This window comes from Raphanus sativus, chromosome 2 (genome assembly GCF_000801105.2).
Source record: "Raphanus sativus cultivar WK10039 chromosome 2, ASM80110v3, whole genome shotgun sequence".
Lineage (NCBI taxonomy): Eukaryota > Viridiplantae > Streptophyta > Magnoliopsida > Brassicales > Brassicaceae > Raphanus > Raphanus sativus.
The window spans coordinates 24900293-24917422 of NC_079512.1; the positions used below are offsets into that span (position 1 = coordinate 24900293).

Here is a 17130-nt window from a genome sequence, read left to right on the forward strand (position 1 = left end):
TCAGAAATGGAAGTCTGGCTAAAAGCCCAAGAGAAACGAGTAGAAGCAGGGGCGGAGACAGTTAATGAGAGAGTTTTTTTGGATTCACTTTTAGGATTGAACTTGACCAATAAGATTTTGTTATTTTATATTCAGTTTTTAAATATATATATATATTTACAAAATTATATATTTTTTTAAAAAAGATATTAATAAATAAAAATAGTTTTAAGTTCGGCCTTCGAAGCTGTGTCTGCTCCAAAATCTCCTCCTTGCATTGGTATCATTTGCTTGGGTGTTTTGTGAATTGATTTAGATTTTGCTTTTAGTTTCTCATGTTTATGTCTTTTGTAAAGCTTTAGGTTTCCGGGTATCATTTGTGTCTTTTGTTTCTAGAAGAATTGTGTTGTCTTGCTGGCTTTAGTCTCCGAGGGTATTGCATACTCGTCGGCTTAGGCACCCAAAAACTATATTCCTCCCTCGTTATTAATCAATGCAAGCTTTAGTGTGAAGAAAAAAGAGCCAAGAATGGTATCTAATAGTGTATTCATATCCGGATGAAAAGCTGAACATGACTTTCCGTTTATTTTGTCACAGCTTTTTAGATCCAAAAATAATAATTTAGTGATAGAGTCCATAAATTCCAAATTTTGAGTCTTGAGGACACATGTGCCTAAGTTCTAGATGATGTCCTGTAGTCTAGGAACTAGCGTCCTGGAGCGTCCTAGACTCACCAACAAGTCATACAAATGTTTAAATGAGTTTTAGTTCCTCAATAATTGGAACCAGAGAGATAGGATGATTTTTGATCCTATCTTCTTGTTTATATAATTAAAATCAACACGCTATTATTGATTGATGCCAAAAGAAACAAAAAGCTTTAAATGAACATAGCTTTTAACAATATTATAGTATTTTTATACATAATATTATTGATCATTTTATTTTACATACTATATTGCCGAATTTCAACCCAAACAAATAATAGTTCCCGACACACAGTACATTTTAAATTTATCAAAGTCGTATATATATAACTTCAATATCAACTATCTGAAAGTTTATCTTAGATGCATGATGGTGGATCAATTTGATGGCTTGCAATTTAAAATTAATTGGTAAAAAGTGGATTGGCCGTATTTTTTATTTTTTATTTTATAAGTTTTCCGTTTAAAATTAGTTACTAGTAAATAGCTTGAACTTATTCTTTTATATATTACTTAAGTTTGTCATAGTTTCATGATGGTGGATCAATTTGGTGGCTTACAATTTAAAACTAATTGGTAAAAGGTGAATTGGTCGTAATTCTTTACTCTATAGGTTTTCAATTTAAAATTAGTTACTAATAAGTAGATTGAACTTATTCTTTTATATATTACTTAAGTTTTTTCTTATTTCCGAATAAGATACTTTATCTGTAATATCATTTTTGGAAATAATTGCTTTAATCAGCCAAAAATCTATACCGATACGAACCGTATTAATTAGGGATTTAGATTTATATTAATCAGGGATTGGAAATTATATTTAGTTACGACTTAAAACCAATTAATAATAAGTAGATTGAGACTAACCATTTACATATTATTTAAACTTTACCTTCTCTATATTTTTGATCTCAGATATTTTGTCCTTAATATATCCAACTCCAAACATCCGAAGTTGAAAGAAATATGACTATTACCATATATATGTCTTTTCTGTAAAACAATCATATGATACATATAATTATTGCAATGTTGCTTATATTAGAGCGAAATAAGAAAGATAATGGCGCGGTCATCCTCTTAGTTTGACTTGTACGTTAGAACTTGGAAACTCACACACACGGTATATTAGCTAAGTATAATAATATATAGTTCAAATTGCAAATAGCTTTTAGTGATCAAAAAGAGCCGGAGAGAGTTTCCTATTTAAACCATTCTCAGACTCTCTTCATCCTTCCCCTACTACCTCTCTCTCCCTCTCTCTTTGGATACTCTCGACTCTGCCCGTTTCTGTTCAAAGCTAAGGTAGAACTACTAAGAACACGTGTGAGTCTTCCGTCTAGCAACATTATGTCGGTTCTGTATTTTGCTTTCAAACTCCTTGCCGTTTTCTCGTTTTTCCTCCATTTCCTTAAAACTGGTCAGTACATAGACAATTACATTGTGTTAAAAGAATTTTACATCGTGTTGTCCGTCCACACACGTGTGAGTCTTATATGTATACATGATACGTGCACAAACACATATATATTGTCGTTTGTATCTGTATACTGATAGTTATTTGTAAAAGTCATCAATCAGTGGTTGTAATTCGCTGAATCTCTCAGTTCACGTTTTAAAACATCTTATCACGACTTCCTTGGGACACAAGCAACTGTGTCCACTCATTTCACAAAATTATTTCCGTTATTTGTTTTTCTGTTTCCCTCTTTCATAAATACAAATCTAATCTGATAAAATCCATTTGGATCATTATTATCCATGAATAATCTCTGTGATTCAGAATTAAAATCCTATTTAAAGTAACAAATACTTAATGCTTTTCTTCTATGATCAAATCAATTGTTTCAGAAAATGGAGTTCGAAAACCGGTACGGGCTTTCAGCGACGCAGAAGTACGACTGTCTCTTGTTCGGTACGTCCTTAGCCATAACATACCAATGAAACTTGATTAAATTACACGAATAGTTACCTGACCAGGTTATCAAAAATTATCTTTAGATTTGGACGACACTCTTTATCCTCTTAGCACCGGACTCGCCAGAGAATGTGGGAAGAACATCAAAGGTAACATTCTTGTCTTGCTATCAACTCTTCGATTAATAAGACAGTATTTAGAAAAGAAAAAAAAACTTTATAACAGTTAAAGATTAGAAAAAACAAAAACTCTTCGATTAATAAACCATTTCTGACTTTTCTTTTTCCGGTATGATAGATTATATGGTCGAGAAACTAGGTATACCGAAGGACAAAATCGTTGAATTGTCTAATCTTCTCTACAAGAACTATGGAACAACAATGGCCGGTCTTAGAGTATGTGATCAACATCCAATACCATTCTTGAATCTCATTTTCGTATACTTTTATTTATTATTGGTATGAACGTTCCTAACCCGATACATCTTCTCGTTTTATAGGCGATCGGATATGACTTTGACTACGACGAATATCACGCTTTCGTCCACGGTCGTTTACCGTACGATAACATAAAACCTGACCCTGTTCTCCGAAGCATCTTGCTTAGCCTTCCTCTCCGCAAAGTCGTACGTGCCACAATCATATTTTTATACTATATTATAGTTTTGATAAAGAATTAAGCAACATTTTCCTCCCGTTAATAGATATTTACCAACGCGGATAGAGTTCACGCGGCCAAGGCGTTGAAGAAGTTGGGATTAGAGGATTGTTTCGAAGGGATCATATGTTTCGAAACGCTTAACCCGACTCACACAAACGCTGCTTCTGAAAATTCTGAGATTTTTGATATCGTTGGATATTTCGACCGGTCTGAACCGGTCGGTTCACTCCCTAAAACGCCTATTGTGTGTAAACCGTCTGAATCCGCTATTGAGAAAGCCCTCGAAATCGCCAATATTGATCCTAACCGAACGGTATAGCTTACCGGGTTTTAATGATTTTTCTTCCTTTCGATTTTTTCTTTTCTTAAAACGGGGACAGCACAATTAATTTTTTATCTATTTATCTTGGCAGCTGTTCTTTGAGGACAGTGTTCGAAATGTACAAGCTGGAAAGCGCGTTGGTCTTCACACGGTTCTGGTACGTTTACTTTAGTTAGACCTAACCGGAATCTAAACTAATTAAACCGAGTTTTTAGTTGACTCTTGTGTTTCTTGTTTTCAGGTTGGTTCACCAAACAAAGTCAAAGGAGCAGATTACGCCTTGGAAAACATTCACAACATGAAAGAGGCATTACCAGAGTTATGGGAGTCCGACAGAAAATCATCGGATGTTGGATATTCCGGCAAGGTCGCCGTTGAGACGTCTGTTAGAGCTTAGAATTGTTTTACCGTTGTACCTACTTTTCCTCCATTGTCTTTTTCAACTTTTTTCAAATGACCTATGTCATTTTTGTTTTCCGAGTTGTGTTTATAAGTTCAAATAAAAATCCCTAAATTTTAAACCGCTGGATCAGGTGTAGTTTAAAACTAATTATAAATTCTAGTCCAATAATTTTCAACCTAAATGTAAGAAAAGTTTAAAATTCATAAATCAGTAAAATCTTACCATGTCATTTTTGCTAGTGAATCGGAGTGGTTTGTCAATATAATACACAGAACATCTTCAAAATGATGGATTATGAACGTCTCTGGCCCGTAATTAAATACATACATTAGAATTGGGCCCAAAACATATTAAGGGATTATTAATAACTGATAGCAGTAACGCATTATACTCAACAAGAAACTGACATTACATCAGACGGTCATTAATGCCGTCCTTGGCCCAGAGCTGAATACGGCGGGAATTGGGCTGCAAATATAAAGTACTGCTTAAGGAATTACTATTAACTAGAGTGACAGCAATCTGCACCGTTATCAAAAAGACACCTGTCATACTGAATAACATACTGCGTTTACATCGGACGGCGATAATGCTAGTACATTTTTTAATGGCAAAAATTGTAGAGCTTCGAAAGTTCATTCAATGGCGTGTCTCCCCACATTCTCATTAGTGGCGCTAGTGGCAGAATAGCTACTCACCGTTTCCTTTGATATTCGTTGGGATTCAATCGTCCAAAATCTGAAGAGATCTCAAATCTGAATGCATGTGGAATTCATATATATGTGATGATCAGTTGAGCTATATCCTCAAATTTCATTTGTTATTTTTGGAACAGTTCTTTTTCACGAAGATGATGATCTTGTTTAACGTCCTCTTCGTGCGATGACCTATTCTTTTTGCATGGAGTTGATATATGCCATATTTTTTACAAGAAGCTCAAGGAGAAGTCGGACAAGTTTGTGACAAAGGGGTTTTATCATAACTCCTGAAGGAAAAGAGACCAAAGGAGGAGAAGCTATGGTTTCAATGTGATATATAGTACTTTTTCAATCTTGGATTTGATCGATCTAAAGGTCTCATACAGAGCTTGAAAGCCTTGAAAAGATATACACTTAATAGCATGGAGAGTCAAGGTATGCCGGATCTATCATATGGACTTCACATTGTTGAGAACTGTTTCCCTCTGGCTTTGAGTCAGTCACATTGTTGAGCCCGTAACTCTGAGTAAAGCTTTTGATCTGGCTCAAAGCCAGAGGGAACCAGTTCTCCAACCAAAGACTTTAAGGCTAGATCTTTTCTCTCAGACCACCTCTCGTTTTAAAATCTTTTTCTTTTGTTGCAACTGAAAAATTTGGGATGTCATGTGTATGATCTGCTTTAAGAATTAAACGCCTGGGGATATAGTAATTAATACAATTTTACATAATCTTATTGTGAGTCAACCAACATAAGAAACTCCAAACTTGCTTTGGTATATATTACCTTTTCTATCTTGGATTTGATCGATCGATCTGAAGTTCTCAAACAGGCCCAAAAAAAAAAAAGATATTCACTTGATATTAACGTAGCGTGGAGTTCAAGGATGTCGGATCTAATCATATGGACTTCACATTGTTGAGCCTTAACTCTAGGCTTATATGTTTTTTTTTGGAAACTTGGCTTCTGTATGGTATAACTTTGGATATTATATTCAAGTATAGATTATATTACGTACTGATACACTAAAAATGAATCATTTCTACTGCCAAGTTAACAGTTGCAATTGTAGTATTTGAGATTCAAATTCAGAAGACCAGTTTACACTCTAGTTCTATAAGTTCCGAAATCAAGTTAAAAAGAAGATAATAATTTGGTTTTAAAAGTGACGTAGAGAACAAGTAAAAAGCACAAGTGATGAATTCAAGTTAAAAGGAGTTAATCTAGGATAAATGCGAGTGATCTCAATCACGACCGAGCAGCTATTCAGGTTCGATGTAGTTATATCTAGAACTCGGAGAACAGGCTAGAGCAACACACTGTCGTGTAGTTGTTCCTTTCACCAATCAGACCCAGCTCCTAAGATGTCGCTTGGTCTGAGATCTGATGGTGAACCTTAATGATTGATTCTGATTTGTTCACAACGCATCTTAACATTTACTTTCGTACGACTAAGGATGCAGTGCTCATTCATACAAGATCTAGCAACCTATTACACTTTTGATGCACATATTTACTTAGGATCAAACGCTAGATGATCAGTTTAGCGCAGGCATGAAACAATGAATGAAGATTTACTAAATGATAACCTATCTATGCTCAGTTGCGAATGCACTCTATCACCCTAGATCAACAGTCGACTACTCAATCATGATGCAGTGAAGAACAACAGATGAAACTGAAATACTCATGATCAGATTAAGAAGAATAAAACTAGGGTTCAGGTTGTTCTTCTCTATGGAAGAGGTGAACCGTCGCCCTTACAAAAAGCTTGAATCCAAAAGTATGAAACTTGTCTTGTAAAACTAGCGTAAAAAATAAAATAGGATAGATGGCGTTTTTATATGGAGGCGCCAATTAGGTAGAAAAGAGATTAGGACAACAAGGCTTTAATTCCCGAAATAGGAGTTTTCATATTCGTCAGGAACAATCTCGGGATCACTCCGTCTACTTGTTCCGCTTGAGAGAGAACAGTCTCGGAACTGTTCTACTTGAGTGTTCTTCGCAGGATTGCTCCAAAAAAACATCTTCTCTTCATGCACCTTTTCTTCCCTCTTCTACCAACTTTAGACATGTAAAAGATCAAAAATGACTAAATTGATACGGATTAGTGACTTGAAACAAAAAAAACATATATACAATGGTGTTTTTTTACAATGGTGTGAAAAACACCATGATAAAACAGAGAATACGAATTCGTACATTGTATACAGAGTCCAACACGTAACGAAAATTTAGTTGCAGGAGGAAATGAAAAAGTCAAATGCTGAATGTACGCCGTAACACTAAAATGAATATTTTCATGTTACTATGTTCCTACATTATGTTTCATAACAATTAATACCGGTCACCGTACTAGTTGATAATTTGATATATACATAAGAATGAGTATTGCATTATGCATATATTAACTTATTAACATACGTTCTTCAGATAGGAAGAAAATATCATTTGTTAGTTGAAAAGTAATATAAAATAACATTTTCAAAACTAAATGTTCAAATGATGTTTACTATGAGATAAAATAAGTGAAAGCTAGCATAAATTTCTCTGTTTATGATCAATGAAATAGTCAAATACTTATCTCAATTAGGAATCAATAAAAAACAAATGTAAAGTGGGGCGGTTTCGGTTATACATTTGGTACCATTAAACTATTGGTCGATGTCAAGTAGTACGGACGACGTGCGATCTAAGTGTTTGTTTGCTTCTAAAAATACTCTAGCAAAAATTAATGCACATGTATTAACCTTTACTAATTTCTCATAAAAATTAACTCACATGTAGTAACAATTTAAGTACATTTTATCAAACAAAAAGAAAACGAATTTATAAATTGTCGTATAATGCTATAAATGAATAATTCTAAGTGAACATTCTTGGAAACAATCACATGTGCTTCTTGAAATTTTACTTGAAATATAAATCTCTGAGGACCCTGACGTTTATTGACTTCTCGTTTAATTAAATTCACTTACGTACTACTGTAAGACTATATGTATAAACAATGCACAATGTAATTATAATACAATTTGTTGAATGATGAAACGATAAAAACCCAACAAGTGTGAAAACATTTATGGTGTACGTAACGTATTAGAAATAAAATATATAAGTATCGAAGCCTAAAGGGTAATATAATGGTTTACGTACCTTGAGATCAATTATTTATGCTATTAAACAAATGTAAATAGGCAATGAAGCCACATGGATATAGTGGTCGAATATTTTTAATTTCTCTATTACTATCTTATACATATACATACATATATATATATATACTATAAGAAGTTATTTCCTGGGTTGCTAGATAATTAGATATAACCTTTTTTTTGCTAGATATAACTTTGATTGACCTTTTTCAAAAAGAAAACTTTGATTAACAATATACGTTTAGACTTTTAGAAATACTTTATGTGATGTGATCTTCTGTATTTTTCTCTTTATGCATTTGTATCAGAATGAGATTTGTATCGGAATGAGATAAGTTTTACTTACTTCGCTCAAAAAAAAGGTTAAGTTCTACAATGCATTTGAAAAACTATACATATTTCACGTTACAAATCGATTAAACTCATTGCTGCTCCTTATGATCATTCAAACACATTTATTCATGTGTTTTTCTAACCCACTCAGATGCGTTCACTTGATGAAAGAACACTTAAGAATGAATATATGCGTCCCTATGTGTGTGGTAAAACGTGATTATGGCCCCGCAATCAGTTGAGTCCCAATTGCATCGACACACGGTCCTGTTAAATGCGATACCGTGTTTTCCGTGTACTCATACGGACACTCTAATCTCATTTATAGTCCAGAAACAACAACAAAATCTTATGATATTTAATTGGCTATTGTATAAGAGTTTTAATGATTAAACGTTTGACTGTAACTTGTGTTTCCACTGATATGAAATAGACGGGAGAAAGGGAATTCATTCCCATTATCAATTACTGTATTTGTAACCATTTTTCTTTGTTCGATATTCATTAATTTTGTATGACTATTGATCGAAAATTATTGCAGTGAATTGGATCGGATGTGATATTTTTCATGTGGGATTTCCAATTGTCACACAACTCGCAAATTGACCAAGGAAAAATGCATGAGATGCCCATGTGCGGACCACGTGCGTTTGCTATACTTTTTGCTTATATAAAAAATACTTATGTAGCTGACTTACAAGTGATTAAAAACAATTTAACCTTATGATATTCATATTTACAAGCTTTTTACAACGGATTTATAAACTTTAGAAAAGGATTTCCCGATAATTATAAACTTTAGAAAAGGATTTATAACCTTATGACATTCTCTAGATGTTTTTAGGTATTCACTTTTGGTTGATAGACTTAAGTCCAATGCTTTTATTTTATCTAAACAAAACAAATAAAATAAGATAAAAAGTCTTGATAAGGAAAAAGCTCTGAAGATTTACCTTTTTTATTGCTTTAGAGAAGAAAGTCAGAAACAAGTGTTCAGTTATTCTCTTTGCACTTTCTTGAAGAATAAGTACCAGATGTTGATTTTTTAGTTTTATAATAAGTAAACATTTGCATTCCCTTTAATTTATAAAATTTACAACTATAGACTTTTTTCAGATAACACAGCTAAATATCATAAAATCAACTTATGTTTTCCACAACGCATCTTTTTCTCTTAATAAAACAATATTTTTCACTAATTTTTATTAATGAAAAAATAAGCATGCACCCGATATAATAAACAGAGAGACTCAAACAAAATGAAAAATCAAACCTAATTTTTGTATAGACCAGTTCAATAATAATTTAATTTAATTTAATTTACTAAAACCAGTCAATAATTATTTTTTGATGGAAAATTTTAAGTTCTCTAACATTGGAAACTTTATTTTTTTAAATGATAAATTCTTTGTTACTCTAATGTTATACCAATTACGTCAATTTTTTCGATTTGATTACTATAGATCCTATTTGATTCTTCTGTTTATTCATATTTAGAAAAATTGACGAAGAAATTTGTTTTTTCTAAATTTTGATGAGGAACAAATGAAAAAAATATTTAAATTTACTCATCTTCATTTTTGTTTTTATATTTATCATTTCATCAAATAAAATATGTCTTTTTATTTTTCCATTAATTTAATTCATTAAAGTATCACCAATTGGTTGAGTTCGGTGGAATATAATAGAAATATTTATTAGATCACGAGGAACAAAATTAAGAAATTATAAAATATTTTATAAAACGATTAAAAAATAAAATCACAATTAAATAAAGCCGTAAACTCTTTTGAAGCCTCCTCTCTCCCTCCATAAGTAGCCTTCCGATCTTCCACTTCCCTCACACAAATCTCCTCTTTCTCCCTCTTCTTAAAAACTTTTTCCGTACTGAAGAAAAAAATGGCTGCCAAAGTAATGCCAGCAATGGCGGTTATAGTGGTTGCTGCTCTGATGGCGACCACAGTGAACGCCAAAATCCCCGGAGTTTACACCGGAGGTCCCTGGATCAACGCTCACGCCACTTTCTACGGCGAAGCTGACGCTTCAGGGACTATGGGTACACTATCTCTCTCTCACTCCTCTGTTTTTTTTTCATTGACTTGTAAAATGTCTAATAATTATGTATCAAAGGTTGTTTAACTTCAGCTTCTATCGTATTCTGTACGAATTTTTATTTAAGGTAGCGTTATTTAACACACTACGCACTGAATAGACACTTAACTAACGGTTTGTATTGTTTGTAGGTGGTGCGTGCGGGTACGGGAACTTATATAGCCAAGGTTACGGTGTGAACACGGCGGCTTTAAGCACGGCCTTGTTCAACAATGGTTTGAGTTGTGGTGCTTGCTTCGAGCTCAAATGTGTTAATGATCCAGGCTGGTGTCTTCCAGGAAACCCATCAATCCTTATCACCGCTACTAATTTCTGTCCGCCTAACTTTGCTCAAGCTAGCGACAATGGTGGTTGGTGTAACCCTCCGCGTGAGCACTTTGATCTCGCCATGCCTATGTTCCTATCCATTGCTAAGTATAAGGCCGGTATCGTCCCCGTCTCTTACCGCAGGTAAAAATCTTCATCTCTCTCTCTAGTCCACTCTGTTTTTATCCCTCTTGATTATAAACTATGAGGTTATAATAATGAGTCCGAGTAAAATCCGGAGGGCTATTCAGTAATTTGCACGTCTCAGTCCATAAGATCCGGAGACATTTTTTTTTTGGCATTGAAGTCACTAGTCAGCTAAGATCCGGCACTTCTTCGCTTCACCCCATACATTTGCCGGGTCATCGACATAACCCAAAATCGACCCGGGTCATCAAAAACATACTATAAACTCACTCCCTTTCATGACGTTACGTAAAATTATTATAATATTCTATCTAATTATTAATTTGTTTTAAATATGACATCAACGTAAAAAACATCAATCTAAGCTAAAGAGTTTCGTTGAGTATACATTTTCAGACATAACTTGTAATTGAAATTTATAACTTTTGGGGGTGTTGCAGGGTTCCATGTAGGAAGAAAGGAGGTATGAGATTCACTATTAATGGATCCAAGTACTTCAACTTGGTGCTAGTCACTAACGTAGCCGGAGCCGGAAACGTCCAGATGGTCAGTGTTAAAGGAAGCAACACAGGTTGGTTAGGTCTTAGCCGTAATTGGGGACAAAACTGGCAATCAAACGCAATTCTGGTCGGCCAATCTCTTTCTTTCCGAGTCAAAACCTCCGATGGCCGAAGCTCCACCTCCAACAACATCGTTCCCAGTAACTGGCAATTTGGTCAGACTTTCTCCGGCAAGAACTTCCGCGTCTGATTTCTAGAAGATAAAACAATAATCTGCTGAAGATATATTTGAAGATTTTTTTTTCTTCCTAATATATATATTACGTACGTGTCTTTAAAATTAATTAGATATGATTTGGAATTGGGATTCCTACCAATTTTCCCTTATTTTCTCAGGGAAAGTATTTGGGTTGCTTCGTTTGGAAGTTAGGTTCTCTTTAAAAACATTTAGACTTTGTGTTATGTCTAGTTTGGTTCTGTAGAGAGGTTGAAGCGGCTTCAAAAAGAAAGGGTCGGAATAAAGATAATTGTAGCCCGCAGCTCTCTCTCTTTTACGCTCTGATCATTGTATTAAGTATATATCTATGATATTAAGAAACTTGGATTTTCCATTTATATAAATAAATGATTGGCCATTCATTTTGATCCCATTTATTTATCTTCAATATTTTAATATATTAATGTAATGTATGGGTTGCTTTTTTTTGTGCACCAAAGTTTTCATTAATGAACCTAAGAGATTACAATAGTAGCACCATCATACAAGCCATGATGTGCAAGCCAAGAGGCTTAAATCCAGATATGTGAATCAACCAAGTACAAAGATAGAGCCACACACTTAGACAAGTTTGATAAGATGTTATAGAAAATATCAAAGTTGCCACTCGCGATCAATCTATGAAAGACTCACATAAAACCTTCAAAAATAACGAACGATTAGTCACAATAATATGTAACTTCACAACAATATCCAAAATCTCAACTCTCATCGAAATGAAAATTGTTGTATCTGTAAAATAATATGGATTGTTTATGTTGGTTTGTTGTGTTTAACATTCAAATGGCGATTAAAATATATTCAAACTTCATATTCGTTTTAAAAATGTCAGTATAAATTTTAGTCACCTTCAAATGAAAGTGTCCCTTATCGTTCACGTAAAGTCACTATACTTTGATCAGTTAAAGTGTTAAACCTATAACTATAAGCACGGAATCTATAGATTATACGGCCCATAATTCCGGGATATACGGTGTACTATACGTACATTGGCATGTACTTATGTAAGAGGTGATGCAGTAAGGAGAATATAATTCATGTGATGTGATGTAAATGCATTACACCATCATCATGTGAAATCTGCGATCACAATTTATCAGAGAAAAAAAAACAAAAATTAATACTGTATAAGATATTGAATCAGATTTTACAGAATCTTATCTTAGATTCTGATGATTTAGTTGATGGACCAACCAATGAATAAATAATGCGTTTTTATCTATAGATATTTTGTTACATACATTATTGTTGGGGTTTTTATTTATCCCATGACAATGTTTCATATGCTTACATCCAGATGCATACTATTTAGATAGCATCAACCAGTGATGTAATACAACGGCTTTGTGTGTAAATGTTAAAAATTTATATCAAATTTTTTTTGAGTTTTTAACGGAAAGTTCATAGAAACTAGTAGCAGAGGAAATCAAACTACCTAAACACAAAGAGAGAAAGAATAAGCAACATTGATGGAACCAAAATTGATGGAACCATGGGACAATCTACAACATAAAGCTTTAGTTTTTTCTTCTCTTTAACTATTTCGAGATGAGGTATTTGTTAGTTAGCGTGCATGTACATCAAATGTTCATATGTAAATTTGTAAACAAAAGCCCTTTCTCAAAAAAAAATGTAAATAATGGTAGGATATCTTTTCATAATAATCGTAATTATCTTTTGCGAATCACAAAACCAAAAAGTAGTTTAGGTCGCTGTATGTTGCTGGTCAAGACGGACAATTTATTCTTAACTGAGGCCATCAATATGAATCAGAATAGCATTTTCAAGTTTTTTTTTCTTTTAATAGTTTTCAGTTTCCTTTAAACAGCAATACACAATAACACAAACCTAAAGTTGTGATAAAAAAATAAAGATACACCCATATATATCAAAAGATATATACAAATATCTTGGTCCGTCTATTTTGGTCGGTTCACCTGCAAGAAAGATAGAGAGATTAAAGATGGTGGAAAGCATAAATCCTATATTATCTCATCTTTAAAGCATCAATATTTTCGGCACAAAAGAACAAAATAACAATAGACGAACGTAAGGAAATCACCGGTGACTTCAAATGTGACATCTAACTTGTTTGTTGGGTCGATTCCCAATTCGTTTTTTTTTTTTACCAAAAGAAAGACATCTTGATTTATTTATGATAGGAGATGCCATAATTCATAACCAAATATAGGAATAAAAACTGTAGTAACTAACATATGCATTCGGCCAAAAAGATGTAATAACTTATTCAGTTCTGATTTGTAGAAGTGAAAAGTAATATTTACGTTCAATTTATCTTTGTTTCAAAATAACGTTTCAAGTAACTTCTCTGTTGTGTAACACTTGTGTTACAAAAACAGAGAGAGCAACTAATGAATTTACTAAACATAAATATAATTTTGATAGTTGAGTAAAATAGTATCTAAACTTGCATATAAACTTTAACAGGTAAGTAATATAGTAACCAAACATACTGTTAATCTTGTCAACACTAGTAGTAAATACTAACCAAACATACATATAATTAATCTTTGATAGTTGAATGATAAACATACTATGAATCTTGTCAACACTAATCTTGTAATCTGTAAATCTAAATCCCCGGTCAAATCACTTCTTGTGGATTGTTACATAATTGAAGGCCTAGGATAATTCACAGCTTGTGTAGATTTGATGTTGTTGTTGTCATCACTGATGGGTTGATGACCCTGCTTCTCTTTTGGTGTTTCCTTTGGGACATGAAGTTCCTCAAGTGTCTTGACGATATCGTTCATGTTCGGTCTGACCTTGTAATCTATAGTTATGCAGTCGAGTGCAAGACCTGCAATTTTTAAAGCCTGGGTTAGCGAGTATTGGCCTTGGAGACGAGGATCCATCACTCGGAGAAGCCTTCTTTTGTTTGTTAAGTAAGGTCTTGCCCATTCCACTAGATTATGTTCTCCTACTGGTTGGTTCTTGTCTATTGCTCGTCTTCCTGATAACAGCTCCAGTAACACAACCCCGAAGCTGTACACATCGCTCTTTGCCGATAAATGACCTTTCAATATTTGACAAGAACGTCAGTTCTTTGCATTGATCAGAATTGATAGAAAAAAGCAATAGAAAATGCATAGAGACATACCAGTAGCTAGATATTCTGGAGCAGCGTATCCTTGAGTTCCCACGACTCTGGTAGTTACATGGCTAATGTCACCCATTGGACCATCTCTAGCCAAGCCGAAGTCTGAAAGCTTTGCGTTGTAGTTCTGCAGATACAGAGAGAAACATTAAAATATAAACTTCTATGGCTGCATCCAAAACTACACAGAGTAACAATCAAATCAGGTGTTATACATACCGAATCAAGCAAGATGTTGGATGCTTTGAAGTCTCGGTATATAACTTGCGGTTGAGCATTGTGAAGAAAAGCAAGTCCTCTAGCTGCACCAAGAGCCATTCGGACCCGTGTGTTCCACGAAAGTGGCTGAAAGAATGTTCCTCCTGTTTTTTTTTTTTTTGAGAAATCAGAAGATAAAAAGATTTATAGATATATGTAAAACAGATTAATTATCACGAGCTTTGTTTTCTTTGAAGATATTTGAACTTACTTCTGAACAAATGATTCTCAAGACTACCACGAGGCATGAACTCGTACACAAGTAGCCTTTGCTCTTCGTCTAAGCAGTATCCAATCAATTTCACAAGGTTAGGATGATCCAGCTGACCTAAATAATTGATCTCCGCCTGTTTTTTCCCATAGTAAAAAGAAAAAAAAATGTTCAAGCACTAGCTCTCGGTTCTTTGAAATAGAGACTTTTCTGAAATAACAAAACAAAGAGATGTGACTAACTAACCAGCCATTCTCGATGACCTTGAAGCCCTTCTTGGTTAAGTCTTTTCACTGCAATGAGGATTCCGCTCCCCGGTTTGGAAGGAGCCAAGGAAGTCTCATCGATCCATCCTTTGAAAACGCGACCAAAACCACCTTCACCAACCATACTATCAGGCCTGAAGTTCCTAGTTGCGGACTTGAGTTCACTGAGGCTAAAGTTCTTCAGATTAGCATTTTGCAATATCTCTCCTTCGGTTCGAGGCATATGGGAGAAGGAAGTAGTCGACGATCCCTTGCTCCCATCCCTACTCAAGAATTTCGAACTCAGCCCTGCAAGAATTTTTACAAGCCAATGCATTTAGATTGTAATTACGTAGAGAGTGGTTTAATTATGAATCTGATTATGTGGCGGCCTTTTAAGGTTCTCCAAATCTGGCAAGAACTAAAACAACATAATGACAGAAACAGATTGAAGCTAACATTCATTTATAGTCAGCCGACCGACAATATACTTTCGAGAGATTCATTTATGAACAATACTTAGGTTCACTCCTGGGGTGAACTTTTTAAATTCACCTTACTTCTATTAACCAATCAAGTCGCCACGTAGTATTAATGACAAAAAATATTAAATACATTTTTTAAAAGCCAAAAAATCTTTTAAATATCATATTTAACAAAATTAATATCGCAAACTAAACTCTAAATCTAAACCGTAACTCTAAATCCAAACTATATATCCTAAACTCAAATCCTAAACCCTTAACCCAAATCCTATACCCTAAACTCTAGACTCTATACCTTAAAATAAAATTATATATCCTAAATCCAGTCACTAAACCCAAACCCTAAACCCTAAAATCAAACTCTATACCCTAGAACCAAGTTATAAACCCTAAACCCAAACCCTTGGGTTTAGAATTTATAGTTTAGGTTTAGAATTTAGCGTTTGATTTTAGGGTATAGAGTTTGGGTTTAGGGCTTAGGGTTTAGGTTTAGGGTATAGGGTTTGAGTTTAGGGTTACGGTTTGGGTTTAGGGTTACGGTTTGGATTTAGTGTTTAGTTTTCGATATTAATTTTGTTAAAATTGACATTTAAAAGATTTTTTGGCGTTTTAAAAATGTATTTAATATTTTTTGTCATTAATCCTACGTGGCGATTTAATTGGCTATAGAGGTGAAGTGAATTTAAAAAGTTCACCCCAGGGGTGAACCTAAGTATTGTTCTTCATTTATTACTAATAATGGAAATAAAAGGACTTCTAATCTGAACAATAAAAACCTTTCTAATTCAGGACAAAGCAAGTGTGGAATAAATCATTAAATTTCTGTCACTCCTCAAATTTAATAGTAGAAAGACAAGAAACTGAGCAAAGAAGACTCACATGTGCTGGAAGCAATATCTGTTCTGATCTGATTGCTGAAACAAGCTCCCATTTTAACCACCACAGGAGTCCAACCACTCACTCAAGCTCTATTCTCTTGGATTAAGAGCAAAAAGAGAAAGATATTTTGTGTATAAACACAAACCCAGAAGAAGACGTGCGAAATGGAGCAAAAACCAAAACAGAAAAAAGGCTCAAGAAAACTACAAAGGAGAAAGAAAAAAACGAAGGTTCCCACAGAGAAGAAAGAAAACTATAGAGCTGGCTAATGATGACACTCCAAACTTTTTCTTTGTCTCCTAACAGGAAAAGTCTTTTGTGATAAATATTTATTTTAATTGAAACGAAATACAAATGTGCAATATGAGTTTTTAAAAGTTATTTCCCGTCTCTCCCTCTCTCTTTCTGTTGGGACTTTGTTT

At 33.9% G+C, this 17130-nt stretch overlaps 3 protein-coding genes across 4 annotated transcripts; 2 read left to right on the forward strand and 1 right to left on the reverse strand.

The window, feature by feature from the left end:
- The first annotated feature begins 1877 nt into the window (after positions 1–1877).
- Positions 1878–4109, forward strand: LOC108841274 (uncharacterized protein C24B11.05). 2 transcript variants are annotated; one of them, XM_018614046.2, is made up of 8 exons: positions 1878–2012; positions 2538–2601; positions 2688–2753; positions 2902–2999; positions 3104–3229; positions 3308–3577; positions 3678–3743; positions 3828–4109. In XM_018614046.2, the coding sequence occupies exons 2-8, from the start codon at positions 2541–2543 to the stop codon at positions 3981–3983; spliced, it is 843 nt and encodes a 280-aa protein (XP_018469548.1). In that variant the 5' UTR covers positions 1878–2012; positions 2538–2540; the 3' UTR covers positions 3984–4109. The 2 variants fall into 2 exon arrangements, with proteins under 2 accessions (XP_018469548.1, XP_018469549.1); XM_018614047.2 differs by having other exon boundaries at positions 1878–1991.
- A 5890-nt stretch (positions 4110–9999) lies between these two features.
- On the forward strand, positions 10000–11874 carry LOC108829242 (expansin-A9). Its single transcript, XM_018602908.2, has 3 exons — positions 10000–10226; positions 10414–10732; positions 11176–11874. Exons 1-3 carry the CDS (start codon positions 10070–10072, stop codon positions 11483–11485), a joined length of 786 nt encoding a protein of 261 aa, XP_018458410.1. The 5' UTR covers positions 10000–10069; the 3' UTR covers positions 11486–11874.
- A 2073-nt stretch (positions 11875–13947) lies between these two features.
- LOC108821840 (probable serine/threonine-protein kinase PBL11) lies at positions 13948–16995 on the reverse strand. The gene is made up of 6 exons (XM_018594835.2): positions 16709–16995; positions 15346–15653; positions 15100–15235; positions 14850–14992; positions 14634–14757; positions 13948–14549 (listed from the first exon to the last, which is right to left on the reverse strand). Exons 1-6 carry the CDS (start codon positions 16758–16760, stop codon positions 14140–14142), a joined length of 1173 nt encoding a protein of 390 aa, XP_018450337.1. The 5' UTR covers positions 16761–16995; the 3' UTR covers positions 13948–14139.
- Between the last annotated feature and the right edge of the window lie 135 nt (positions 16996–17130).